The sequence below is a fragment of the Gallus gallus genome, chromosome 18 (genome assembly GCF_016699485.2).
Source record: "Gallus gallus isolate bGalGal1 chromosome 18, bGalGal1.mat.broiler.GRCg7b, whole genome shotgun sequence".
NCBI classification, from domain to species: domain Eukaryota; kingdom Metazoa; phylum Chordata; class Aves; order Galliformes; family Phasianidae; genus Gallus; species Gallus gallus.
The window spans coordinates 1,220,913-1,248,125 of NC_052549.1; the positions used below are offsets into that span (position 1 = coordinate 1,220,913).

Here is a 27,213-nt window from a genome sequence, read left to right on the forward strand (position 1 = left end):
CAGCTAGTGATGCTGCTCTTGATGCATTCTAGGATATGGTTTCATCATACCCTATAAAGATAATAAAAATTGCTCAGATAGGACATGCTCTAGAAGTGCCTGTTCTCCCCACTGACTGCAAAGACAGTGACTGGCGTACACTGGACAGCTGTATCTTTTGCTCGATGTTTTCACCTGTGCCTTTCACAGGAAACATCTGGGTTTCCATTGCAGAAGTACACAACCAGTGTAAGGCCTGCGTCTAATATCATTAAATTTAATTGATTAGAGTGCTCTAATATATGCTTATGGAAAATAGCACTGTAAGGTTTATTACCAACAGTTATAATGGCTGATCTTTATTAACGTCTTTCATGTTAGGATGTTCCCTCTTTCCACAAACTAACTGCAGTTCTTAATAGACGTGACAGCAGTTTGTGCTACTGCATTTGCACCTTTTCCTTTTTATCAAAAAGGTATAACCAAAACAACAACTTTTAAATTATGCTGAGGTGTCAGAGAACCTCTGATAGAGCCTGAGCTAATCACAGAGGAGAAAGGACAGTTAGCAACCCTGCCTGCGGCAGGGAGTTGGAACTAGATCCTTAAGGTCCCGTCCAACCCAAGCCATTTTGTGATTCGATGAAAGGGTCTCGAAGATGAACATCACTAAGTCAACTTTTATACAGGGGATGCCTAGGTCTTTCACCAGCTGTAAGATTTTTAGCTGTCTGAGTTCAGCAAGCTCTACAAAAGTCTCCTATGTGCAGAGCTTTCCAGTCTGTTGGAAGTCTTTCTGCCTTACACTTTTAATACCTGAGTATTAAAAAAGTGCCTGCTTCCTGCTGTGATGTTCCCTAGTCCACTGTTCCCTAGTTATGCTGCAGGCCCTGTATTCAGATTTCTCTCTTGCGTCTCTCACATCCACTCTGGAAGTTACTTCATCATGTTCCTATCCTGTTTAATTGTTGTCAGATAAGGACCAGTCTTCTCTTCAGAAGACTTCACCCCATCCATATTGAAGCAGGCGGGACAAAGCTTTCCCATGTCCTCCCCCCTCTCCTGCAGAGCTGAAGAGAACTAATAGAAACCTATTGTTAATCTGAGCATGGCAATGTATCAGGTTTTCCATAGACATTTCCACATTTCATCAGTTCTAAATTTTTGACAATACATTATAGTTACTTGCAGACTGTAGCCTCTAGAAATCGAACACAAAAGTGAGCATTGCAAGCAAACTTTACAAATAAAACCTTCAGGCTATTCACACTGTGAGATCTTTCAGTGAAAGATCTTAAATGAAACATCACCTTCTGTTTTTTCTTCATCATATTCTGTGATTATTTTTAGAATTCAAAGTGGATATCCCACGCTGTAGTTCCCTTCAGTAGGGACTTACCACTTAATAAGATTATTTGATTTCCATTGAAGGAAGCAAGAGGCCTCAGTATCGGTGTAAGACATTAACCACACAACACTCTGAATAAATAGCAAGGCAACAGTATTTAATCTTAGGGAGAGAGATGATTAGCTTCAATTGTGACCAGAGATCCTGGAGTTAAATTTTGTAAGTCCTTGTTGCTTTGTTCTTGATCGCGTTTCCTGTAAAGCTGGAGACATACATAGATCACCTAATTTTTCATTTCCTACTGTGAATTAGGGAAAACTCAAGGTTTTTTTCTCCTGGCTTTTGACAAAATACAGATCATTTGTTCAGAAAATCAAGTGATGTATGATTCAATTCCCTCTACTGAGATGCTTTGGTAGGAGATACATACTTCACAGAGCAAAAGACTTTCTCTAGACTTTCCATAAAATTCATTTGTGTCCCAGATATTTTCTGATCTAAAGCCTCTCTTTGTGATTAAGGACAAAACTCTTAATATTTGAATGTTTTGAAGGTTTTTCTCCGTTTTGGTGATAGAAATAGCTTTGTTTCTGTGGACTGAACACAGCAAAAAAAAAAATTAGATAAGTACCAGGCCCAGAAAATATATTTGTTGCCAAATTATGTTTTTTAATGCATAGATTTAGGAAATGGACTTAACATGCACAGAGTTACTAGAATAATTTGTCTCGGGAATGAGTGTGATAGGATATGGCAAGTCTTCAGCTAAATAAATAGTCAACATGCAACAAAATGGGTTTTCTCAATGCTGAAACGCTCACAGAACACAAAGCTAAAACACACTTGTGTCCTGTTAATAATGAAAGATGTTCAGTATTTTTTACTGTTTGATGTTAGTTTTTACACTAATCTTAAAGAACATTCCTGATGGGATTTGCAGCTTGCAAATGCTGTTCTCAGCTATGCTGTTAATATTTATAGGACATTCCAAGAGGAGTCTTTGTGCCCTTGGATCCTTAATGAACAGACTGACAATGAATGTGTAGCCTCATACCCCTGAGTAAAATCGGACCTCTCAGGAATGCTGGCATGAGACAAGAAGAAATGCCGGAATACTAATTCTCTGGTGCAAAGCTCCTCATCCCGACATTTCTGCTAAGATGTGGCTGAGCAATGGACATTGGAGATGGTAAGGACATTTTCCATTTAAAAAGTTACCTTTATTCTATTGAAAGTTGGATGATGTGTCAACTTAAATGGAATATGATGAGAGTTTTCTTTGTTCCTGGTGTAGTTTATCTAGTCTGGGTAATTGATCGTGGTTTATCTGGATAAGACATTCTTCAGGGATTTTAGCTATTATTCCAGATGAGCAGTGCTAGAAAGGATGGATCAGAAAAGAAGTTGGAAAAGATTTCTTGGGAAAACCCAGTGATAAGCCCAACAAATGAAAAGGCTAATTAATCTGGTTATATGAAGGGCATCTTGGCCCAGTTGTTGGTTTGACATTGGCAAAGACAAGACATCCTCAGGTTAAGTGAGTTAACCTTTGTGTCTGTTTCTCTTGAGAAAATTCTTGTATCTTGGGCTAGCTGTATCTTGGGCTGAGATGATTTTGTTATCTTCTAATCCTACTCCTTTGTTTGATGACTGATTTATGCAATGCTTGATACCACTGCTATTTAACCTTAGAGCAGGGAAAAGGTAAATGCCTTCTATTTGGGAAGTTTCAACAGTAGATTTTAAAACCAGGAATGTCTGTACTTCCCTCTAATAGTATTGAAGGAGCTACCCATGCAGTAAAATTAAGTCAGTCTTACAAAGAAAAGGGAAGGTGGAGGGCAAAATCATCTAGAAATTAGATACAATGAAGATACAGAACTTAGTTTTGAAGAGGAACAGCTCTTGAATACACATCAAATTTCTGTGGTTACTGAAATTCCTCTTATCTCCCCAGCAAATGTCACAGCGAACTGTATCTGGGCAGTGGGTGCTGTTTGAGGAGACATTCAGAATGCCATTTTCATCAGATGACAAAGCAGGCGAACAGCTCCAGTTACAAAGCAGGTGAGTGGACATGCTCTGATGACAGCATAAGAGGAAGGAAAAGGCAAAAAAAATTGGGGAATGGAATGAAAGAAGGAATGGTGATAGGTGTGTTTCTCTACTGAAAGTTCACCTGTGGGAGATGATAAGTTACGCTATGGAGGTAGATTTGTACAGATTTTTCGTAACTAATATTTTTTGCTAGAAGTGGTTATATATCTAAAAGCCTGTCCTGCTTTATTTATTAAAAAAATAAATAAAATGACAGGCTTTTGAACATAAAAAAGTCATAGTAATAAATTATAAAAGGCATGAAACAACGTACAGTATTGATATCATGTGAGATGTTTGGAGACTAGTCCATGGCAGAATACCTCTCACAGACAACAGATTTTACTGGCATTCATGTAAAATTAGCCTAACTTAAATTAGCCTAATCAGCTAAATTTCAGTTTCGAATTCACTTGGTCACTGCTTTGCCAAGCAGCACAGGTGTATAACATCTCCATGCCAAATCAATGTCTTCAGCTCCCTGGCAAGCTTTCCAGTTGACCAGTATCATTTGTGAGCAGGATGCCTCATTGGGCCTAAAAGCAGAGCCATCTCATGACTCTGCACGACTGTTTGCCTCTCATATTTGCTAAGCCTGCATTTTACCCCTTAGTGCCTCATTTCCAAACCTTCCATGTACACTGAATTGTATTTCTTCAAGCAGCACTGTGCTGACCTCCGGGAGCTGCTGGTATGAGAAGGTGGTGGTGTCTACTCTGCTGGAGCTGTAAGAGCACTGTCATAAAACCCTAACAGGAAGGCTCAGGTACTGTGTGTTTTCCTCTTCAAGCTCCTATCAGGATATCACAGTGTGATCTGTTCAATGTGGCTTTAGTGACATTGTCTGAAGGGAAATATTTACTGTGATTTTCTCTGCTGTAACTAGAACATGCATTGAGACCATACAGAACAGCAGCTCTATGTGAGCTATCATCTACACCTATTGTAAACTTTCCCCTGAGAGATCTTTCTTTAGACCAGGGACCAATGTTTTTCTCAGGACCTTTGCACTAATACTGACCAAGTGACAATTTCACTCTAAAAATAGTGTCTCAGTGCAAATCAACTCCTGACCTTCACACATGGCAGATAACCAGAAAACAGTATCTTAAGTATCTTAGGAGAGGTACAGGAAAGAAGGGAACAGACTTTTTAGCAGGGTCTGTGGTGACAGAACAAGGGGAAATGGCTTTAAGCTCAGGGAGAGCAGATACAAGGAAAAAATCTTTTACCATGAGGATAGTGAGGCACAGGAACAGATTACCTAGTGTTGTGGTTGATGCCTCGTTCCTGAAGACTTTCAAGGCGAGGCTGGACCAGGCCCTGGGCAGCCTGATCTAGCTGTGGTGTCCCTGTTCAATGTGGGGGAGTTGGCCCTTAGAGGTCTCTTCCTGCTCTAAGGATTCTATGATTCAAATAGGATAATTTTCAAGTAAGATGGATCACATAATTAAGGTATTAAGGTAAATACTAATATGATTTTATTTTCTTAAAAATACAACATAAAGCTAGCAATTTTCACATTCACATAATTACCAGTCCAACTCGGTGAAATGCAAATTGTTTCCTTCTATAGAAACACTGTAGGTTTAGAACAATAACATCCAAACACCAATGCAAACCAAATAAATTGTTAGGAAAAAATTCAAAAATATCAAAATACCCTTTTTTCATAGCTGTAACACAGTGCCAATATGTGATTTGTTCCAGTCCTCACTTCCTTTCTTTTTCAGTTTGACAACTAAAAACTATGCATTTCTCTGTCATATCTTCCCAAAAGTGCTTTGTTCCTCTTCATTAAATTTCTTTCTTGATTTGAAGACAATTTCTCCATTTTACAACAGCTTCTCATTATTCTCATCCCCTTTTTTTCCTGCCACAGTGTTTAGATGTTTCTCTCCCACAAGCTTTCAAACCCTTCACAAAGTTTATAGGCCATCCTAGGTAAACACAATAGGTAATCGTGATAATTGGTCTGTAGCAAAAATGGAAGCATATGTCCATGATACTATGTGGTTCCGTAGTGTGGCACAGAACTCCACTGCTTTAAAACCCAACAGAAATGACAGGGCAGGATGCCAAAATGCTCTGTATTTTCCTTGTGGATTTTATTCTAGAGACTTCAGTCCCTGGAGGCAAAGTCCCTACCAGTCTCATGTTAGTACAGACTATTTACATCTCAGTAAAGATATCATAAAGGAAACATCACATTCTGGTCCAGAGGCACACAGACTCCTCCTTGGAGAGGGGATCCACACAAAGAAAGGCATGAAGCAGAACTCACATAAAGAAGGCAAGTAACCATGCTTTTTGGCATTCCAAAGTTCTCTCCACTTGCAGCTGCAGCTAGCTCATCCCCATAGGATCAGAACAAAATTAGAAATAAAGACTTCACACCTTTCAACAAGAGGAAGGAGGTATCTTTAAGAACACTGCAGCAAGAAGGGGGGCTCTTCTACACCTGCAGTCATGGCAGCAAAAAAAAATCACAGGCTGGACCTTCTGCACTTTGGCAGGCACAGCATCTCTATGAATGTTGTTACCCAGCTGCTGAATCACCTGAGGACGGCGTGAACCGCCATGGTCTAATTAGCACAAACTGCATGCATAATCTTTGGGCATGTCTTCAGTAATACTTAGTGCTAAAGAGGAATTTAATCTTGTAGCAAATCTCTCAGTTCCAGATATTTGCTTCCATGATAGAGTGTAACATGGACACCTTTGTTGTGCTCCCACCTTAAACTGACATTAACGTCCTGGAACCCCCACGTATTCCTGAAAACCATCTAGCGTATGTGTCAGCTCAGCCTTCAGTGAGAGCTGGTTGCTGGCTGGTAGCACACACGGCACCCAAAGGACAGTGCACCTCAGCGGGCTCCGTTCTGCCACCTGCTGGCAACTTGTGCCCGGAGCACAAATAGAGCAGGGCTGCCGGTGTGAGCTCCCTGTGACTGACAGGAGCTGCTGGAGCCCGAGGCTGAGGAGAAAGCTCGTGGGGACTGTGTGCTCCAGAACAGGCCAGGGAGGTAAGGGGATAGGCGCAGCCACTCTCCCAGCTGATGTCTCTGGGCCTTGACTTCCTCTACCTGATTGCCTGTGGGGACTGAACTTTCTGCAAGCATCTGAAGCTGGGAGTAAGCTCTGCCTCTGACTTCATCCTCAACCACTGAGGCTGCAAGGAGAGGCAGCTGTGCACTCTGAGGGCAACAGCTCATCTTTTTCATCTGTTGATACCCGGGAGAGGTGATCACCTCCACCACACGCACTCCAAGCTGAACACCGACAGTTCCTGTGCAGCTGCCATGCTCCTGGTGGCACAGCACATCCCAGCAGAGCAGGGCAAGCACCCAGGCACTGCGCTCACACACTGCCATTCCACCGGCTGCAGAGGGGCCTCTCCAGCCTGCTTCTGACTGTTAACATTGCAGCTGAGAAAGGAGCTGTGCCGGACGGAGCAAGACTTTCAGGGATAAGAATAGCACCTGCCATCTTAGGACACAGCGCAGTTGTCCAGCTCCTGCACGGCAACACGTTGCAGTGAGATATAGAAGGCAAGCTACCCGCTGAGGAATGTCTTCGAGTGCTATTCGTGGAGGCGTATCATCTACAGCAGCAGGCCCGGCCCCACGCAGGAGCCTTGCAAGAGGGGTTATTTTGAGCCTTGGGCACTGAGGATGAAGGGAGACAAATGACAGTGATCCTCCTCCTGGCACAGGCAACCTCCAGAGCTCTGTGCACAACTGCCACAGCCTGTCACTGCTTCAGGGGATGACTCTTGTGAAGCAGTTGGGCGATGTGGTGGGACCTGAGAGCCCAGGAGATGAGGGCCAGGAGGGAGCTGAGAATTCGCTGGGGACACGGGGGCAGGCCTCAGGCCCACCTGTCCTGCAGCTCAGGCACTCCACTGCCTGCTTTGTTTTTGACCACATCCCTAAAGCATCGACACGTAACTTTGTGCAGGTGAACACCGTGATCAGAGGAGACACAGTTAGACTTATGACTTGATAGCTGCTTCATCTTCAGAGAATTACCTGCCCTTTCATATCAGTGCTTGTTGTAGTATTTTCCTTTGTATAAAGTATTTGTCAATTTCTCCCTTTGCCTACAACCCCCAGACCCCACAGTGTTGTCAGCTCAGCCTCTGTGCAGGCCAAAAGGGAAGTCCAGCTATCTGAGGGAGTAAAATACCCATCAGCTTTCTTCTTTTCCCTTGCTTGAGGCTGTGCCACACACAGCCTGTTGTGCAAGAGCTGACAAGGCTGACATTTGAGGTGATGTGTTGAGGCGGTGCGTTCTTCTATGCAGCATGTGGAAAATGAGCCCTGAGGGGACTTTCTTCCAGCAGGTGGCCCCAGGCAGGGCTCAGCCTTTTGTCACATTGGAGGGAGACCACAAATAGGTGGCATCAGCTCAGAGAATCTAAAGTAAGAGAAAATGCACAGTTTAGAGGCACCATCAAAGTGTCAGAACAGTGCACTAATTTTGGTGTCTGCAGGAAATCGTTTCTGCTGACGAACTGTCTGTCCTTCCTGGTGTGATACGCTGCGTCATCTGATAGCTTAGTTAGAGACCCGTGTTCAGGATCTGTGATTGCCAGGATCACAACCCACAGCAGTGAAGGGAAAAGGGGAGAAGATTGCTCTCTCTTGCCACTCACCTGGCACATAAGCTAGGAGAAGCATTAAGAGTATGTGAGGGCAAGAGTAGTGCAAGGAGATTGAAAACAATATATGTAGCTGCGCCAGTAATATCTCAAGCTTATTCAAAAGAAAAAGAAAAAGAAAACAGAGAAGAATAAGGAAATTAGAAGAAAAAAGAAAAAAGAAAGAAAACCATATAAAAGTAAAAAGAAAAAAGGTAAAGGAAAAGGAAAAGGAAAATCAGAGAAAAAGGAAAAGAAGAAAAAGAAAACATCAGCAACAAGGAAGCCACTGCTGGTAGTGCTTATGCATATTAATCTATGGCTTTTATTCTCTAGACATTGACATGATTACAAAGACATTGCAGAAGAAAGCAACAGAGGGTTCACATTTTGTGCACTCCTCAGGCTGCTTTGCTGCCTCATGACTTCCTCACTCTTCCTCTTCTATCTTCTTACTGTGAAACTCCCGGCTCTTCACTCGGAGCTTGTTGACCTGTGACTCTGCAATGTCAGCCCGCTCCTCAGCTTCCTCCAGCTCATGCTGGATCTTGCGGAACTTGGAGAGGTTGACATTGGACAGCTCCTCCTGTGCAAGGACAAGGAGTTGGTGGTGAGGACCCAAGACAAGGGTTTCAGTCCTGTGCGCAGGCTTTCTGGGGCTGTGGTGGCTCCCCAGCACAAAGCACAGACTTCCTGTCTCCCATTGCTGACCCAGAACCCTCCCAAAGACCTTTTCATCATCATTTATTTAAATTATCCCATCTGAACTAAGGAAAACAGTTTTTACATTTTTATCTCACTTTGCCTTCTAGATTGTGTCTGGAAGGAGGATAGCTCAATAGTCTAACTGTAGTAATGTTGGCAGTCTGTTTAGTCTTATACTCAAAAGTTTGGGCTAAGGGAGAGCAATAGCTCTCTCATGGAAGAACGCTTGTTCCCCACAAGTGGGTTTATGAGTGATCCTTAGGGAACTGCCTTCTAAGTTTCACGTTACTTCTCCACATCTGCTGTGACAGCACTGATATGTAACTGCATAGTATATCCTTCCATAGCCATACAAACCTCTTGCAATCCACACTCCCAGTCTCTGTGGGAAGTAACTGTTTACTCATTCCATTTTTAAGGAAGTTGGTTGCTTTGCAGAGGAAATGGAAACTTATTTCCAGTTCAACAGATGAACTAAGAATTTCTATCTCCTGTTCTGGTTCAGTGTCCTACTTCTGTAATCCCCCATATAAGGTGAGGAACTTGGAAGAGGTAAATCAGTTAAGATGTCCTAAATCTCCCTCTCTCAAATCAACCACTCATCCTAGTTCAGCAAAATTTCTCTGTACTTGGCTGTGTGGAGGAAGGAATCTGACCTCAAAAATTTATCAGCTAAGAGAATGGTCGTGAGCCCTGTTTGCCAGTCTGTCCTCCAGTATGAAAGAGACTGCAGCACATCTCTCAGTTTACCCCTGAAAACAGCATGGCCCAAAGAAAGCAAGGCCAGTTATATTAACAGGAATATGTTACTACAGCCATTAAACTTCTCTAGGGAAACCATCCCTCACACGCTTCATAAGGAGTTTCTTGAAGGTAAACACAAAACAATATCCAGTTGAAGTCCATCATTGTTCACCAGTTTCTATCCTTTGCAAGTCCCTTATATATTTTCTGTTCAACCTCAGAAAGTTACATTTGTAAATTCTACAAGAAATACTTACAGCCTCCTCAGCTTGCCTCTTGTAGGATTTCACCTTCATCTGCAGTTTGTCCACCAGATCCTGGAGTCTAAGAATGTTCTTGCGATCTTCCTCAGACTAAAGCAGTTGGTAAGCAGGAAAGACATAGAAATTATTTTCCCCATACCACAAAATGACATTTCCTCTTGGACTTCATAGAAAAATACCTTGACTTTCTGTCAGATGGGTGTGTCAACGCAAAGATGCCATCAGCCTTACCTGGTAGGTCAGCTCCTTCACCCTCCTCTCGTACTTGCGCACACCCTTCACGGCTTCAGCGCTGCGCTTCTGCTCAGCATCAACCTCCCCTTCCAGCTCCCGCACCTGCAATGAGAAACCCATATTTGAAGCTTCCCTGCTATCTCTGACCTGGGATTGCACACGCTTGCACAAATACCAGCCCTACGCACCCTGGCCTCCAGCTTCTGAATTTGCTTCTTGCCTCCCTTCAGGGCCAGCTGCTCTGCCTCATCCAGGCGGTGCTGCAGGTCCTTCACCGTCTGGTCCAGGTTCTTCTTCATCCTCTCCAGGTGGGCACTGGTGTCCTGCTCCTTCTTCAGCTCTTCTGCCATCATGGCTGCCTGGAGGGGCAAAGCAGCAAAGCCAGGTTGGAGTCAGAGACCTTTGGGGGGGAATGCATCAGCCATCAGCAGTGACAGAGCCCCAACTCACATCGGTGATGGCCTTCTTGGCCTTCTCTTCAGCATTGCGGGCTTCCTGGATGGTATCCTCCATTTCACTCTGAATTTGGGCAATGTCCGTTTCTAGTTTCTTCTTGGTGTTGATCAAGCTGGTGTTCTGTACAAACAGAGATTTCAAGACTTGTACTCTGAGACCTGAAATACACCAGCTGCAGTCTAAACCAACTCTTTTCAACCTTTACATTCAAAATCTGAAATTCCTTGTTAAATGGCTGTCTACACAATTTCAGTGGTGGGCTAAGGTGATGGAGTGTGACCATTTTTCCACTGTTGGCACCACTACTCCCTGCCACTATAACAGTGCCTACACAACTAGTTTGAGCATCAAGGCCTCACCTGGGTATGGAGGAGCTGCACACGCTCACTTGCATCCATCAGTTCCTGCTCAGCCACTTTTCTCGAGCGCTCTGTCTGCTCCAGGGCTGCCCGTAGCTCCTCAATCTCAGCCTGCAACAGGTTTGCTCTGCGCTCCACCATGGCCACCTGCTCCTTCAGGTCCTCCTGTGTCCTGAGAGCGTCGTCCAAATGTATCTGGGTATCCTGCAGAACAGGCAAGAGAAATGACAAGGGGCACCTAAAAAAGCAAACCCGGGTACCTAAAATGTCAGGGAAGACATTCCCTCATGTGTATTTTGCTGAACAGACCTTCAACACTGCCTGTGTGTTTCTCAGGTTCTTTTGTGCCTCTGCAGCAACACGGTTAGCGTGGCTCAGCTGGATCTCCATTTCATTCAGGTCTCCCTCCATCTTCTTCTTCAGCCTCAGGGCCTCATTCCTGCTCCTGATCTCAGCATCCAGGCTGCTCTGCAAGGACTCCACAATTCTGAGGTGATTTCTCTTCAGCTGGTCAATTTCCTCATCTTTCTCTGCTATCTTCCTGTCAATCTCAGACTTGACCTGGTTGAGCTCCAGTTGGAGGCGCAGGATCTTCCCCTCTTCATGCTCCAGGGAGGCCTGGACAAATAATTGTGATCATTTATTATGTAAGTAAATTGACTGCTTACTTTCTAGCTAATTACAGCATATCTCAGGAAATCGGAGGTATGTACACTCTGTAGCCAGAACAGAGGGCAACCATGCCTTTCTTGGCCAGATTTCCTCATTGCTGATACTTTTAGCGTGGCTACCAGTTATTATGAGCACGTTCCTCAGCTTCCTCCAGTGATGAGCACGTACCTCAGCTTCCTCCAGTGCTGCCTGGATTTCAGACTTCTCCTGCTCAATCTGCTTCTTGACTTTCTCCAACTCATGAATCGCCTTTCCTCCCTCTGCAATCTGCTCTGTGAGGTCAGAAATCTCCTCTGCAGGGAAGAGTGAAAAATCGCATGGTCAGATACAGAGCATACAGGGAAAGGCCCTGTGACAACAGCATAACAAGTCTCCTCCCATCACTGAAGGCACAGACCCGGGTGGAGAGGTGGGCCGGAAAGCTTCTGAGAAAGCCCTGCCAGCAGGAAAGACTGAGCGACTTACGCTGCAAGTTCTTGTTCTCACGCTTCAGCGTTTCCAGGTGGTCCAGGGACTCCTCATAGGCATTCTTCATCTTAAACAGCTCTGTGCTGAGGGAGCGAGACTCCTTCTGGGAGGCCTCCAGCTCAGCCTGCGTTTCCTCGTACTTCTGCTTCCACTCTGCCAGGATCTGAGGAGCAACAGGGCGTGAGCACAGATGTGGCAATCACGTTCTGCTCAGGAAACACAGGGCTGGAGCCCAGAATACCTTGTCAAAGTTCTTCTGCTTCTTGTCCAGAGCTGCACAGGCAGCATTTGCTCGCTCCACGTCAATCATCAGGTCCTCCACCTCATTCTGCAGCCTCTGCTTTGTCTTTTCCAGGGAAGCGCATTTGGCATTCACAGCTTCAACATGTTCCTCGGCATCCTGCAGGCGCTGTGCCAGCTTCTTCCTGGGAGGTTGTAAGCACAGCTCAGTCTTTGGGAGCAAAGTGGGGATTTTTCTCTAGCTTTCACCACCATACTTAGGCACTCCACAGTATTCTGCCCAGATGCAACTTGTGCAGAGCGTTTCCCAAACTTTATTCCCTTTTCCTTTCCTCAAGTCTAGAAATCCCTCACCTCGCTGCATACATCATACATTGCCTTTCTCTTGCATTCTCTGTCATGTGGACTATTTGTCCTTTTGAAACCATTGTCTCAACAGCACAAATTTCCCCTTCATAGCACTCCTCTCCAAACTACTATTTGGCTTTTGCCCTTCAGTATCTCAATGATTTCTTCAAATTTCCACTACTTTCTGCCAGCCTTCCCCACTTTCCCCACATACTTGGCCTCCTCCAGCTCCTCTGTGCGCTGAATAGCATCCGTCTCATATTTGGTTCTCCACTGGGCCACTTCGCTGTTGGCCTTGGACAGGGCACGCTGCAGCTCACCCTTGGCTTCCTGCTCCTCCTCATATTGTTCCCGGAGCAAATCACAGTCATGGCGGGCTGACTGCAAGGCGTGGGCCAGGGCGTTCTTGGCCTGTGGAGTAAATTGAATTAAGGCAATGAACAGCCTGTGTAACAGTAGGATGGTAAGAAAGGGAAAACCGCTTAAAAGAATTTTAATCTGAAATCTGCAGTCAGCTCAAAGTGAAAAAGTGCATACATATATTCTCAAAAAGTTCTTAATCGTTCATTCATCACAGTATGGAATGTTTGTTCAGGAGATATGATGGGTAAATTCTAAACAAGAAACATAAATCTTGGAAATTTGAATTCTTTGAAATTTTTTCTGAATGTTATATTGCATTGAGGTAAAATAGAAACTCAGTTTATATAGATATTTCTCAGCCTTTTTTTACACCGTTTATCAATGGCGCATAAACAGTATACACAATCACTGAACCAACTGAAAATCTAAGGATGTCCTTTCTTGTTTTTATATCCACTTTGGAGGTGATGCCTTCATTTACTTTTTTCCCCGAATAGATAGGGTGGTTTCCAAAGCTGTCCACCAGTTTTGAAATGTACAAAATGAAAATTCTGATTCTATATTGAATCAGGAATTATTTAAGAAGAAATCAGTTGGATCCCAAGCCTACCCTGCTACAGGAGGTACCTTTATTTCTTCCTCTAGATGTCTCTTTAATTCCTCAATCTGTTGAGTAAATGCCTGTTTGCCTCTTGATAACTGAGATATCAAAGCATCTTTTTCTTCCACCTGCCGTGAATATTCACCTGAAAAATTTTACAGATAGATGGTAGTTTTAAGAAAAATACTAAAACAAGATGCACTTTCAACACTGTATGCCAACTTAAGAATTACTAGCAAATTCTCCCATTCTAGGGGACTGTATGGATACCTCACCTGCTTCTGTCTGCAGACGAGCTCTTTGAGTATTAAGGTCATTGATCATGCGCTGATGCTCTTCCTCCTTTGTCTTAATCTCACTCAGCTGATCTTCCAGTGTGCGGCACATCTTCTCCAGGTTTGCCTAGGTATGAAAAACATTTAAGGAAAAGAAGAATATCATAACACTCTGACATGTTGTTCTTGTGATGAAAAGTAACACTACTGGGTACAATTGTATATTGTAATTCAAAAGCTCAGAATTGTGTATTTGGTCATAGGATAATAAGCCTAAAGTAATCCTATACCTTAGCTTTGGAGACAGACTCCATGTTGCTGGCCAAGTCATCAATCTCCATCTTCAGCTCACTCTTCTCCTTCTCCAGCTTCTGCTTGACTCGTTGCAGGTTGTCGATCTGCTCCCCAAGCTCTGCTGTGCTGTCCGCATGCTTCTTCCGCAGGGCAGCAGCCGTGGCTTCGTGCTGCAGCGTGGCCTCTTCGAGGTCACGGCGCATCTTCTGAAATTCTGCCTCACGCTTCTTGTTCATATCAATCTGAGCTGCTGTAGCCCCTCCTGCTTCCTCCAGGCGCTCACTGATCTCCTCCAGCTCCCTGGAGAGGTCAGCTCGGTGCTTCTCTGCTTTTGCCCGAGAGGTTCGCTCTGCTTCGATTTCCTCCTCCAGTTCCTCAATACGGGCCTGGGGAACATCAGGCACCCTTCACACCCATGTCCTTCCCCTTCAGATGTTTTCTGAAGGGAAGAAGGGAAGGACCAGAGACTTGCCTGCAGCTCCTTGATCTTCTTCTGTAACTGCATGCCCAGGGCTTGCTCATCCTCAATTTTGCTCTGGATCTGGCTGATTTCAAAGTCTTTCCTTTGCACAAAGCAAATGGTGTTAGTGCCTGAACAAAACATCTAAGTGTACTCATCCAGCACTCAGATGTCCCACAACCACACTTACTTCTTCAGTTTCTCATCCAGCTGCTGTTTATCATTTTCCAAGTCCATTATGCTATCATGGGCCAACTTCAGGTCTCCTTCAAGTTTCCTCTTAGCTCTCTCGAGGTCCATGCGCAGCTTCTTCTCTTGCTCCAGAGACCCTTCCAGCTAAACCAAAGGAGATCATTAGTGCTCTGCCAGCCATGTTTATCTCCACAACTGTCCTGTAATGGCTGTATGCATTTTGCTTACATCGTCTACTTGCTGCTCCAGCTTGGTTTTAGCTTTGGTCAGCGTATTGACTTTGTCCTCTTCAGCCTGCAGGTCATCCAGTGTCTGCTGATGGGCCTCTTGGAGGGCTTTCTTCTCTTTTGTCAGCTTCACAATCGTCTCATCCAGGGCTGCCATCTCCTCTGTGAGGTTTTTCACCTTTGACAATGGAAAGTAAATGTAGATAAAAAATGTTGTTTACAGTTTAATACTGTGTAACAAAGAAGAATTCTTTCCAGAGTGTGAGCGACAACTTCTCCCTCATACCTTGTTTTCTGTGGCATGCTTTTCCTTCTCAACTTTGGCCAATGTTAACTCCAGGTCATCTATGTCTTTCTTCAGCTCTGAACATTCATCCTCCAGTTTTCTCTTCTTGGCTGTCAGTTCAGCATTAATTTCCTCCTCATCCTCAGCCCGTTCTGTCACCTCCTTAATTTTGGCTTCCAGCTGGATTTTGGTTTTGATGAGCTGGTCACACCTTTCCTCAGCATCAGCCAAGCTGTCTGCTTCCTATGAGGAGACACATATTTTCTTCATTTATGTTCTGAAGTTTTCTAAGTATGTCTTAAAAGCAGGGCTGAAATTGACTATTACTCACACAACTCACTTATTTTGCCTAATTTTGGGGGTTTTTTTTTGTTTGTTTCTGAGAAGAGTATACAGCCTTTCTCTGGAAACTATATTGATTCTGATTTTTTTTTTCTCTCCTAAATACATCTAATGGATGGGGTAAGTGTGAGAAATTATCACTTACATGGAAAATAAAGATGTTAAAGATATTTTCCCCTTCAAAAATGACGTATTGAATATATTTTCTTTTGTGATTTAATTCCATAGAAAACACTATTTTGTGGGGAGTAATAGTTTTGGTAACCTAAAGAATAATTTAATGGAAGAAGATGACTCTCTCTATAAATTTATTAAGAATGTTCCTTCATTAACTGGGGTATAACTTGTGCACATCTTCTATCTATATGTCAATATCCCAAAGTTTGTCTGGAGTTTCCTATGCAGATTTCAACTGAACACCACATCCTCTTACTCTGGTGAGATTTCTGATATTATGAATTTGCTTTTTTCCAAATACTTTTGAGAGGTAAATATTTTACAAGGAAAATTAATGGGATATTTATTTTTCTTTAAATACCAGAGAAAATAGATAACAAAGTTTTCCTATTTTTCTATGGGAATGTTCAAATAACTGAATAATTAAGTACCGTGTACTGGTTTTAGCTGTTAATTTATCTAATATAAGCTGATTTTTATGGTGATTCTTGAATGCTAAATATGTTTGTGCTTATTTTTAAACAGTGTTTTATTTTGTGAAGCACTGTGTCTCTACAGGGTTCTTAGAGCACTGTTTTCAATAAGCTACCATACAGTGCATACCCAAAAATAAAAACCAAGTTAGAGATGCAAATAATTTCAGTGTTGAAAAAAAAACTTTAAAATTATTTCTTCATTATAAATTGAATTTCTGACCTTGATTCATACTAGTTATGTCTAAAACACATAGAGCTCTATTTTGCAATTAATAGTGGAGGAAAGAAAAAGACCCACAGATGGTGTGACTATTTCTCAGAACCATGAACTCTGTGTCTGTATTTTCTTAAACTAAGTGGAAATTAGAAGATGTATTTCCTAATTTCTGAGTGAATGATTAGTCTATAAAGAAAAGGGTGGATGGCTTCCTGTGCAACTAGTTTCAACTCTGGCTTACTAGTTTCAACTTTTGGCTCTGGCTTAAAATGAATTTACTGTTCTACATCCTGGTGCTATAAAGACAGCCTCTGCAGAAATCACCTGCTCAGAGGATGTCTAGGGTTTAGGTAGAACTCTACTCTGAGTATTTCATGTTCACTAGCTGTAGATAACTTCTTTAACTGAAAGCAAAAACACTGACTCCAGCTTCATGTTCACTTATTCTTTGTATGGACTTTTAAGAGGGCTTATCATGAGGAGACGTGTTTCCTAAACAACGCATACATACAACTGATATATCACCAAATTTCTGACTTGTGGTCTTCTGTAATCTGATTTGATAAAGAAAAATCTGAAGATACAAACTTATTTTCTCTGTGATAAGTGAATGATAAACTCACAGCCTGCACTTGGAGCTGCAGGTCATTTTTCTCCTGCACCAGCTTCACCATTTTCTCCTCCAGCTCTTTCCTCTTTGCCTCAGACTTTGCAAGCTCTTCCTTGGTCTTCTCAAATTCTTCCTTCATGTTGGCCATCTCCTTCTCAGACTCTGCGCTCTTCAGCAGCGGCTTGATCTTAAAGAACAGCTTCATCCAGGGCCAGTGCTTGACATTCATGAATGAACGAACGTTGTACTGGATGCAGAAGATGGATTCCCTGAAGCATAATTAAATAATCAAACGTACATTTGATTATTTTGTGTTATATGATCCTCAGCACTTCCCCCAAAATACAGTGCCCTTAACTGAAGATGGGGAACACCTACCTCCTCTCCACCATTCTCTGGTACTCCACTCTCATCAGGAAGCCTCTGCACCTGGCCTGTGTGCGAGTGATGAGCTGTGCCAGCTTCTCATCTCTCATCTCCTCCAGAAGTCCCAGCAACCCAGCTTTGAAGAATACCTTGAGAAAGGCAATGTTGTAGCAAATAATTTTCTGGTACTGCAAAGTACAGATACATAGCACTTCAGTCAAGTAGTATTTGTACCTTGGTGTGACCAAATTTGTACTGGGTGTGGTCCACATCAATAGATGAAAGGAGTTTCTCAGAAGCTTTCTTGCTATCAATGAACTGTCCCTCGGGGATGGCACTGGCATTAAGAACCTTGTATCTGCAGTCAAAAACAGATTAGGATGTATTCAACAAACCATTGCTTGTATTGAATGCCTTGATATTTCATGGGAGAAATGATAGTTTTTTAAGAACTGTTTTCATGCTAATGAATTCTGTCATTCGTATGAAACATATATGTGTAGAATCTCAGTACTACTGAAGCTGATATTTATGGAGATGAGTCCATAGCATTAGTCTCTTTGTTGAAAAGAATAAAGAAAACTTGCAGTGCATAGAGTAGGAAATAGAGTGGGTTTAATCAGTCATACAAGGTCTCAGCATAGCTAAAATCAGTAAGGAGAGAAAGCCTTTTACCTCTGTTTAAAGTCTGCATAGAGGACTCTGCTGGGGAAGCCTTTCCTGCAAATCCTGATCCCTTCCAGCACACCATTACAGCGCAGCTGGTGCAGTACAAGTTCATGCTCCATGGCACCTAAAAATTCATTGCATAAATGAATACCAGTTTTCTACAAAGAAGGAATGGTTGTATAAGAGGAAAATCTCTTTTTGCTTAAGCTTCTTACCGGGTGTTTTTGTTTCATTTGGAATGATGCAGCGGACAAAATGGGGGTGAGTGCTCCGTAGATTGGTCATCAGCTTGTTTAAGTTCTCCTAGAGGGATCAGTAAGTAATGTCAGTTTTGTATGTCTGGTGTCTGATACATCAAGCCTACGGGAATGACTTTTGAGACTCGTCAGAATTAGCTAGGCTTCAGAACACTCCAGTAAAGCCACAAAACCCAAACATTTATTCAATTTGCAGATAGTTAATATCATTATTGAAGACTGATATACTGCTATATTGCTGTTAATCCAGTGGAAACTATTATATAGTTTCTCAATTCCACACAAAGTAACTAAGTTTTTTGTTTTCTACCTACTAAAGTTAAATGTTTGAGTGAAAATCAGTTTTATTCTGTTTTTAGATAAGTTAAATAACTTCTTGGAAAACGTTTCTAAGGAGACTCTGAATTCACCACAATACAAGCCTCATAGAAATGCAGGTGTGCTAAAATTACAGCTGAAGTCTGACCCAAAGATTTAGAAAACTAGTAGAATCTTCTCAAAACAAACAAAAAATATGATTCAATTTTCTTAATCATTGAAGCCTAAATGCTTGATTTTAAACAATACATATTAGCAATATTAAAATTAATCTTGAAAAACCAGTCATGAGATTTCAAAATAATTTTATCAACTTCACAGTAATACAAAAGTAGCACCTTAATATTTAACATCACTTTTACCCTTTCTCCATGTTACAAGAGATAAGGAATACAGTACTGTACCCGGAAAAGAGCAGAAACTGTTTGGAAAGAAGAACCCTTCTTCTTGCCACCCTTTTTGCCTCCACCACCAGCCTCTGCAAATGACAAAAATGAAGAAGAGTATTAAAAATCGATTCTGCATATTGAAGAGTGTAGAACACCAAATAACATTAAACATTTAGTGTTCCCTGCTCTAATTAACTTTGAATGTTTATGAAAGGATAGAATTTGCAGAACTGACCTGCATCTGCTCCACCATAGGTGGCAAACAGTAAGGCCAGTGTCTTCACAGATGATTTCTGGTACAGCCCAATGACAGTTTCGTTCAGGGGGTCCTTGTTCTTCTCAAGCCAGCCAGTGATATTGTAGTCCACTGTGCCAGCATAGTGCACCAGGGAGAAGTGGGCCTCAGCCTTGCCTTTGGCAGGCTTGGGCTTCTGAAAGTTGCTGGACTTGCCCAGATGCTGGTCATAGAGCTTGTTCTTAAAAGAGGTGTCAGTCGCCTTGGGAAACATGCACTCCTCTTCCAGGATGGAGAAGATGCCCATGGGCTGGAAGATATTTCAACAGATAGGACAGAGAAACAGATAAAAAATAAGACATCGTTTGATTAAAAAGAAGGTAGAGTCAAAAGAGAAGTTGTTTCTGTGTATTTCACGATCATTTGACAGAGAAAATTAACTGAGGCTCATCTTTTTTGCTGATGGAAATATACCTTTTCAATGAGCTCAATGCAGGCAGCCAGGTCCATCCCAAAGTCAATGAATGTCCATTCAATGCCTTCCTTCTTGTACTCCTCTTGCTCTAGCACAAACATGTGGTGGTTGAAGAACTGTTGCAATTTCTCATTGGTGAAGTTGATGCACAGCTGCTCAAAGCTGTTGAACTGCCGAAAGTAAAAAGAGATGCAAAAAATGTTTGCAAGGTTTAGGAATAATAGCAAAATTTTTTGCTGTGTAATCCCAGTTCTTCATGGATTATAGTTTAAGGCCTCTTCCTTTTTTTTTTTTTTTTTTTTTTTCTTCTTTTTTTTTCTGTGGTTAAGGAAAAGGCAATTCCAAGAGTCAAGCAAAAAGTGCAGGAGTATTATATCTTCTCTTGAATATGTCTCAGAATACCCTTTATTCTCAACTGCCATTTTGAGAAACTGCTAGGAAAATTGCGCTACTTACATCAAAGATCTCAAAGCCAGCAATGTCCAGGACACCAATGAAGTACTGCCTGGGCTGCTTGGTATCCAGCTGCTGGTTGATGCGAACAACCATCCACAAGAACATCTTCTCATAGACAGCCTTTGCCAGAGCGCCTACAGCATTGTGCACCTGATGCATGGAGAGATGTTTGTAGTATAGAGCAGAGGAGAATCATAGAGTTCTTAATTCAAAGCATGGTTTCAGGTTACTGTGTTTCTTACCTGCTGCACAGTTTGACCTTTGGTCACATACTCATTCCCAACCTTGACTCGAGGGTAACACAAGGCTTTGAGCAGGTCTGCTGAGTTCAGACCCATCAGGTAGGCAGCCTTGTCTGCAACTAAGCACCAAGAAAGAGTGAGAAGAGAAATAAATGTTGGACAGTGCCTTAAGTTTGGTCCTTAGAGACTGTCTCAAAAGTAACAGCAGTGTTCGCTGTTAAAGATTTGCAGAGAAAGTATTCGAGTCAAATCAACAGAACTAATGTCTCTGTTCTCCATAGGACACAAAATCCTTTCTAAGCTTTGGTTTCTACAAATGTTATTAATGAGAACTCACTGCTTTTCTCCTCTTTCATACATGACTACGATACTTCACACTTTCTAGTTTTGCAGCAAGTGAGTTTTGATTCAGAGAACTGGAGGTGAGGACTTTAGGTCCTTCTGTACTGGAGAGGAATCAAATATGCATCTCACATATGTGTTCCTTCCCAACAGATGAGGGTGAATAGGTGTTAGAGATGTTAGAGCTAGAGCACTTCATTACCCCTCAATATAAATCTATTCTAACAAATGTAAGACCAATAACATTACGGCAGTAGGCACCGACGGCGCCTGAATTACTGCCGCTGTACTCCAGATCTTTTATTTAATAAGTAGTCGTAGAAATAAAACGGAAATATGATACAGGAGGTAGGTGTATCAAAAATTACATAACCATTGAATTCTATTTTTTTTTATCTTAATTTTGCATACTAAAATCCTGAAATCTTCCTGAGGCTCTCTTTTAGTGACAAATACTGTATCTATTGCAAAGTTTGTTGAGTTAGCTGATACCTTCTGTGCCATCAGGCTCTGCCTGCTCCTCTCGCTGTTTCTGCTTGAACTTCAAATTCCCATAGTGCATGACAGCCCCTGTCAGCTTGTAGATGGCAGTCTTTTCATCAGCAGTGAAGCCCAGGATGTCAATGGCACTCTGGTAACAGACTCAGTAAAATAAATGCATTTGTACCAGAGCCCCTGTCCATAAAATTACCTGTTTTGTATGTTACTCACATCTGTAGCCATAAGCTCCTCTTGGTCATCAATGCTGGGAACAGTAATCTCGCCTTGACTCACAAAATGGTAATCATATGGGTTGGTGGTAATAAGGAGCATGTCTGAAAGCAGGGAAAGGAAAGACATAGGCTTAATTTTTCAGCTGGGCAGTAGAGGAAACAGTTGCTCGGTGATCATCTCCAAAAAGATTAAATGATCCTTCCTACCAATTAGCTCTGGCTTCTTGTTGGACATGATCTGATAAAAGATGTGGTAGCTTCTTTCAGCCTTGAGCTGGAAAGTGACCCTGGACTTCTCCAGCAGATCTGACAAGGAAGGAAGAAAGAGTTAGGTACAAGGCAGGATGTGAAAGTGAGAGTTTGAGAAGAAAGGTGAGCAGGCCAGGAGCATCTCTTACAAGTTTCAATGTCAGCAGAAGCCAGTTTGCCTGTGGCCCCAAAGTGGATTCTGATGAATTTACCCTGTTGAGGGGAAAAAGAACAATTTCAGCCTGGATGTATTTCACTGCCCCTGTATAAAACAGGGAGAATAAAGAACTGAAACATCATTTCTGTGGAGAAAGGCTGGGAGAACTGGTCCTGTTTAGTCTATAACAGAGAAGTGTCAGGGGCATCTTATCAATGTCTAGAAATGCCTCAAGGGAGAGTGCACACAGGTCAGAGTCAGGCTCTTTCCAATGTTGCCTACTGACAGGGCAAAACACAGTAGGAGAAAAAAACCAAACACACTTGGAACACAAGAGGTTCCATCTTTGCTCTGCTGATGGCTGAGCACTGGCACAGACTGCACAGAGAGTCTGCAGAATCTCCTTCCTTAGACATCTTCAAAAACCGCCAGGATGTGCTGCAGGACAGCCTGCTCTGGGTGTGCTCTCTTGAGTAGGGAAGTTGGAGCAGATCATCTCCAAACATACCTTCCCACCTCAACCATGCTGTGACTCTGTGAAAGCTTTTGTCCAAAGCTGCAACTTACAAAGCGTGAGGAGTTGTCATTCCTCACAGTCTTGGCATTTCCAAAGGCCTCCAGCAGGGGGTTGGCACTGATGATTTGATCCTCAAGTGTTCCCTACAGGATAACAATTATTCCTGGTTATTATTTCCAAAAATAGGGAACAGAAAAACACAATGTTTTAAGCCAGTCTCTCTTAATGTACCTGCATTTTGCCAGACTGCTCCTCCTTCTTCTTCTCCCCACTAGCTGCAATTGTTGCAAAGTACTGGATGACACGTTTCGTGTTCACAGTCTTCCCTGCACCGGATTCTCCGCTGTCGAACCAAACAGAGAAGCAGAGAGCGTGAGGTCAGGGAGAAGGTCCCCTGGCACAGGGCAGCCCCGCAGGGACCTGATCAGGGAGCGTACTTACGTGATCAGGATCGACTGATTCTCACGGTCTGTGAAAAGATAGAGATAAGAAGGGTTTTCCTACTGCTCATGAATAACTACAAACGTAGGATCTAGGAGAAAAATATGAACTGAAATCTGCAGGGGTTGCAGGGATAGAAGGCAATGAAAATCCCTGAATATTTCAGTTAATGTGTAGCAGTGCTTTGTAGCCTCACTACATGCATTCTCAACGTGTTCAGTAAAAATACCACTTCAGAGTAACTTTTATGTTCTTTTACAGATATATGCCTTCCATATGCCTTTAAAGGTATTCTTTTTTTCATCTGATTTGTATAATATTTGCTAAGTATACATGACACAATTATTGAGATTGGGGATTGATCTCACTTAAATTCTCCTGGAGATAAAATATAGCTGAGAAAATCTGGAGAGCTCACGAACAATAACGTCTAACCAATCTTTCTCATCATTTTTCACTTATTTCATTTTTCATCCTACATATACAGAAATTATATATTTCTGAGATCATAAAAAGACAGGTTTTATTCTATTCTTTATTTACTTTCCATCATGTAACAAAACAGGAAAAGAAGATATAAACTCTGTACACCATTGATTTCAGTTCACTCATTGGAAAGAGAAAATAATAAGAAGGAAAAGATAAAGTCTAAAGGAAATAAATTCATGAAAGTCAATCAGGTTGAATATTAAAAGCTTTTTATTTTCCCTTTAAAACATTTTTTCTAAAAGCATTGGATTTTATGCTCATTCTCAATAGATCAGTGTAGTCTAGACCAGACACTAAGTGTCTTCTTGCCTTGTAGACTATATTCATTAAACAGTCCAGGTCTTTATTGATTGTAATGGGAATACAATCAGCATATACAGATCCTTACAGCTGAGTGCATTAATTTTCCATTAATCTCAAACACTGTATTTTGATTGTTGCACTGTATTTCCAAAACAGACTCCTATATTTCTATCTACAAAGAGCTCATTACAATAGCAATTTGAAGAAGATAAAACACTCATCAGTTAGCATATATGCTGACAGCATATCATTTTTCCTAACACAAGATCTGTGGTTCTATACTTCCTTTGTAGAAATATAGATGCCAAAAAGCCTATTTAAATAAGCAGTGATTAATGCTATAACTGAAATAAAGCATAGATAATATGTCATCAGGAAAATTCTCTAGTTGTTTTTAAAATACCTTTTTAGTAGAATGTATTTGGGAAGAACTCACCAGTCAGCATGAACTGATAGGCGTTGTCAGAGATGGAGAAGATGTGTGGAGGGGCCTCCTGGCGCTTTTTGCCTCGGTAGGCCAACACCACCTCCGGGTTGTACACCGGCAGCCACTTGTAGGGGTTGACAGTGACACAGAAGAGGCCCGAGTAGGTCTGTGAAGAAGGGACACAGCATGCTGGCTTCCACTCAGCCTGGCACAGCAGTCCTCCCCAGCTACGCTGCCCAAGCAAGAGAGCTGCTGGTACTTACGTAGATCATCCAGGCTGCATAACGCTCTTTGAGGTTGTACAGCACAGCGGGTTCGTGGAGGTGGGTCATCATGGCCATGTCCTCAATTTTATCGTACTTGGGAGGGTTCATGGAGAAGACCTGATCTTCCTTCACAGTCAGAGTCTGTCAAGGCAATGAAAGATCTGTCTATGTCAGCTAAAAGCTCAGAGTGGTGATTAAATGCTGATCTGAAGCTTGCTTTTATCTCACCTCTCCACCTTCAGTCTTGACAGTGACCTTCCCTGTTTCCCTGCTCTGGATTGTCCCTTTCACAAAGGATTCCTTTGGATGGGCCACAAAGACTGATGACTTGGCATCAAAAGGCTTGTTCTGGGCCTCGATTCTTTCCTTCTCTGACTTTCGGAGGTAGGGAGCAGCCTCCCCAAAGGCGGCCATCTCAGCATCTGAAGAAGCCATGTCGGCACTGTACTGAAGGCACGTCAACAGAGTAGTCTGGTGGTGAAAAAATGTTGTGGATCACTGATAAAAGTTCTTACACTTAAGCTAATAAATTTCTAGCTAATCTTCCAGAAAACCTCTTAGCAACAACCACTTAACATTCATTTTGACTTGAACTTAAGAGTACTAAGTCCTACTGAAGAGAGAAACTTGGACTTCTAAAAAATCTCAACAAGAAATAATAGATTATCATCTCAATGCTGACTACAATTTGGCATCTCACTTTGATGAATTCTCATCAGTTTTGAGACCTTCACATAAAAGAACCTACAGCTGGAGGAAACCACTCTCTGTTTGGTCCTTAATTATGAATGATGATTCTTTAAGACAGTACTTTCTTTTTAAAAGAATTATCAGGTGGACTATAAATTAAGTTATTTCACTTTTTAGATCTTTCCTGTTTTCAACAGTCTAGTCTAAGCAAGAGTCTGTAGCGATACAAAGCTGTTACAATGAAAAATCATGCAGCTGTAAATGATCCTGCCTTAGTCTGTACTGTAGAAGCACATTATTCAGTATATTACCCTTTAAGAATGACTTGTATAGGGGAAACCGGTCAGTCCTGTGAAACAGGAATGGCAGTTGTTTCTTGATGCAGCAAAGAGATTTAGAGAAAATTCCTAGATTGCAGTTACAGACATGCACTGAAATTATATAAACAGTTTTGTTCACATGGACAGTCCATAATGGAAATGGTCCACAGAATCAGGATAAATTGACTCTAGTGTCCTCTTTTTTCAAGCTCACAAAATGCATGCTCTTACCTTGAAGCCTTCTGTGGAGACAGGCCAGCCTTGTCCCTGGGAGATTTTATAGTGTCTCGCCTGCAGGAGCTGTAGATGCTCCCCCTTTCTTCGGTCAAAACATTTCTGGCAAAATTTCTTTGGCAAAGCATTGTCTGGCAAACTACAGACATAATTGTCATTTGATTTGAATGATATAATTAGAATGTTTTTATATCTTACTGACTATGTGAATATATCTATAAATAATTTATCAAGTGTGTTAAGGAGAAAATCTAGACTACTCAAGGCACTTAGAGAACTTGGATGCTGGAACTTATGGTTTCTATTGCTGGCTTTCTCAGTGATTTGCTGTTTGACCCATGGCAGTTTGCTTGGTATGTTTATACCACAGTTTTTCAGTCATACAATGGGAATGATAGCATGTCTATGATGCTTTAGGAACAGACACACTGACAGCAACAGAAAAGGTAGGTCAAAAAACAACAAATTGTTTTTAAGAACCACTTTGCATTAGTATGTTCTAAAAATCAGGAAGTCAGAATGTATTACAGCTGCAGTTTCTATATAAGACAGTCACAATAGTTGAGATAGTTTGAAATACATTGAGTTGAAGTTCAGGAGGCTCTTCCAAGTAACAGGAGACTCTAGTTTGAAATGGAACTCTAAACAGATTCCCGAGCTGACTTTTGAGATATCAAATTAAAATATATATTTATGTATGCATACATAATATATGCTTTTATGCATGTCATTAAAAAAGGACTCCCCAAGAACTTCTGCTTTCTCTCTGTTCACTCTCTTACACATTTCACGTGCATTTGATGTATATGTCATCTACATAAATAACTAATCCCCTCTTGTCAAACCAGAGTTACAGAGGCCCCCAATCCCTTCCCTACCTACAACTGCCCAGGACAGTATCCCTCACCCAGTCATGTTTGTAGATACAATCACACATATTACCTCAGTGTATCGTTGTAGGTACTGTGCATTCTATTACATCCTCTATCCAACACTGTCGTCCCATTGAGATGTGTATGTATACACGTTCACAATCCAAGAAAAGGTCTAACACCACAGTACTATCTATACAAGAGCTACAGAGGCAACAGACTGTCTTGTGTAACACTGATAGTATGAGAAAAGGAGATCTTCAGCCAGTCATTCATGGATTCTTGGAGAAAAATGAGGCATTCAATTATTAGGAAAGCATACTGTCAATGGCATTTGGTGCTGTCTTTCTTTTCAGTTGTATACCAGATTCATATCAAATAGGAAATTGTGAAGGCACATGCCATGTTGAGCATTGAAAACCTGTTTTAGCATTTCTCCATGCTTACATTGTTCAGGGAATTCAGGAGTAGGTTACCTCAAGTTTCCAGCTTCAAGCCCTTCACCAAGTCTCTCCTCATTTCCCATCAACCATCCTCTCAGAACGTCAACACTACTTGCAGTTCAGAGAGGAGTACCACACTGCTAGAGCAAGGAACGCAACAGCAATAGGCACTAGAACTACTCAATGTAGAATGGGCAAGTGCTAACTTTATGTTGTAGTGGCAAAACTGTATTTGTGAACACTGTCAGTGAGTGTTTCATGAAAATAT

At 42.0% G+C, this 27,213-nt stretch overlaps 1 protein-coding gene and 1 long non-coding RNA gene across 3 annotated transcripts in view; one reads left to right on the forward strand and one right to left on the reverse strand.

Annotated features, from left to right (window-relative positions):
• Positions 1-27,213, forward strand: part of LOC107054724 — a 125,666-nt gene that overhangs the window by 46,990 nt on the left and 51,463 nt on the right. For both annotated transcript variants that reach the window (XR_006931718.1, XR_006931719.1), the window contains 3 exons: positions 2,309-2,516; positions 3,285-3,394; positions 4,089-4,190. This is a non-coding gene — a long non-coding RNA (uncharacterized LOC107054724). The remainder of the gene's footprint in view (positions 1-2,308; positions 2,517-3,284; positions 3,395-4,088; positions 4,191-27,213) is intronic.
• On the reverse strand, positions 8,360-25,689 carry MYH1C (myosin, heavy chain 1C, skeletal muscle (similar to human myosin, heavy chain 1, skeletal muscle, adult)). The gene is made up of 39 exons (NM_001113709.2): positions 25,628-25,689; positions 24,615-24,857; positions 24,384-24,527; positions 24,130-24,286; positions 22,902-22,929; positions 22,692-22,803; positions 22,511-22,603; positions 21,936-21,999; positions 21,745-21,843; positions 21,536-21,639; positions 21,317-21,455; positions 20,483-20,601; positions 20,241-20,390; positions 19,784-19,954; positions 19,310-19,619; positions 19,090-19,163; positions 18,326-18,413; positions 18,117-18,234; positions 17,676-17,799; positions 17,454-17,590; positions 17,089-17,344; positions 15,254-15,496; positions 14,969-15,145; positions 14,739-14,884; positions 14,561-14,651; positions 14,085-14,474; positions 13,795-13,921; positions 13,546-13,664; positions 12,770-12,966; positions 12,209-12,392; positions 11,965-12,130; positions 11,668-11,792; positions 11,137-11,445; positions 10,828-11,031; positions 10,463-10,588; positions 10,201-10,371; positions 10,010-10,114; positions 9,773-9,868; positions 8,360-8,652 (listed from the first exon to the last, which is right to left on the reverse strand). Exons 2-39 carry the CDS (start codon positions 24,819-24,821, stop codon positions 8,497-8,499), a joined length of 5,826 nt encoding a protein of 1,941 aa, NP_001107181.2. The 5' UTR covers positions 24,822-24,857; positions 25,628-25,689; the 3' UTR covers positions 8,360-8,496.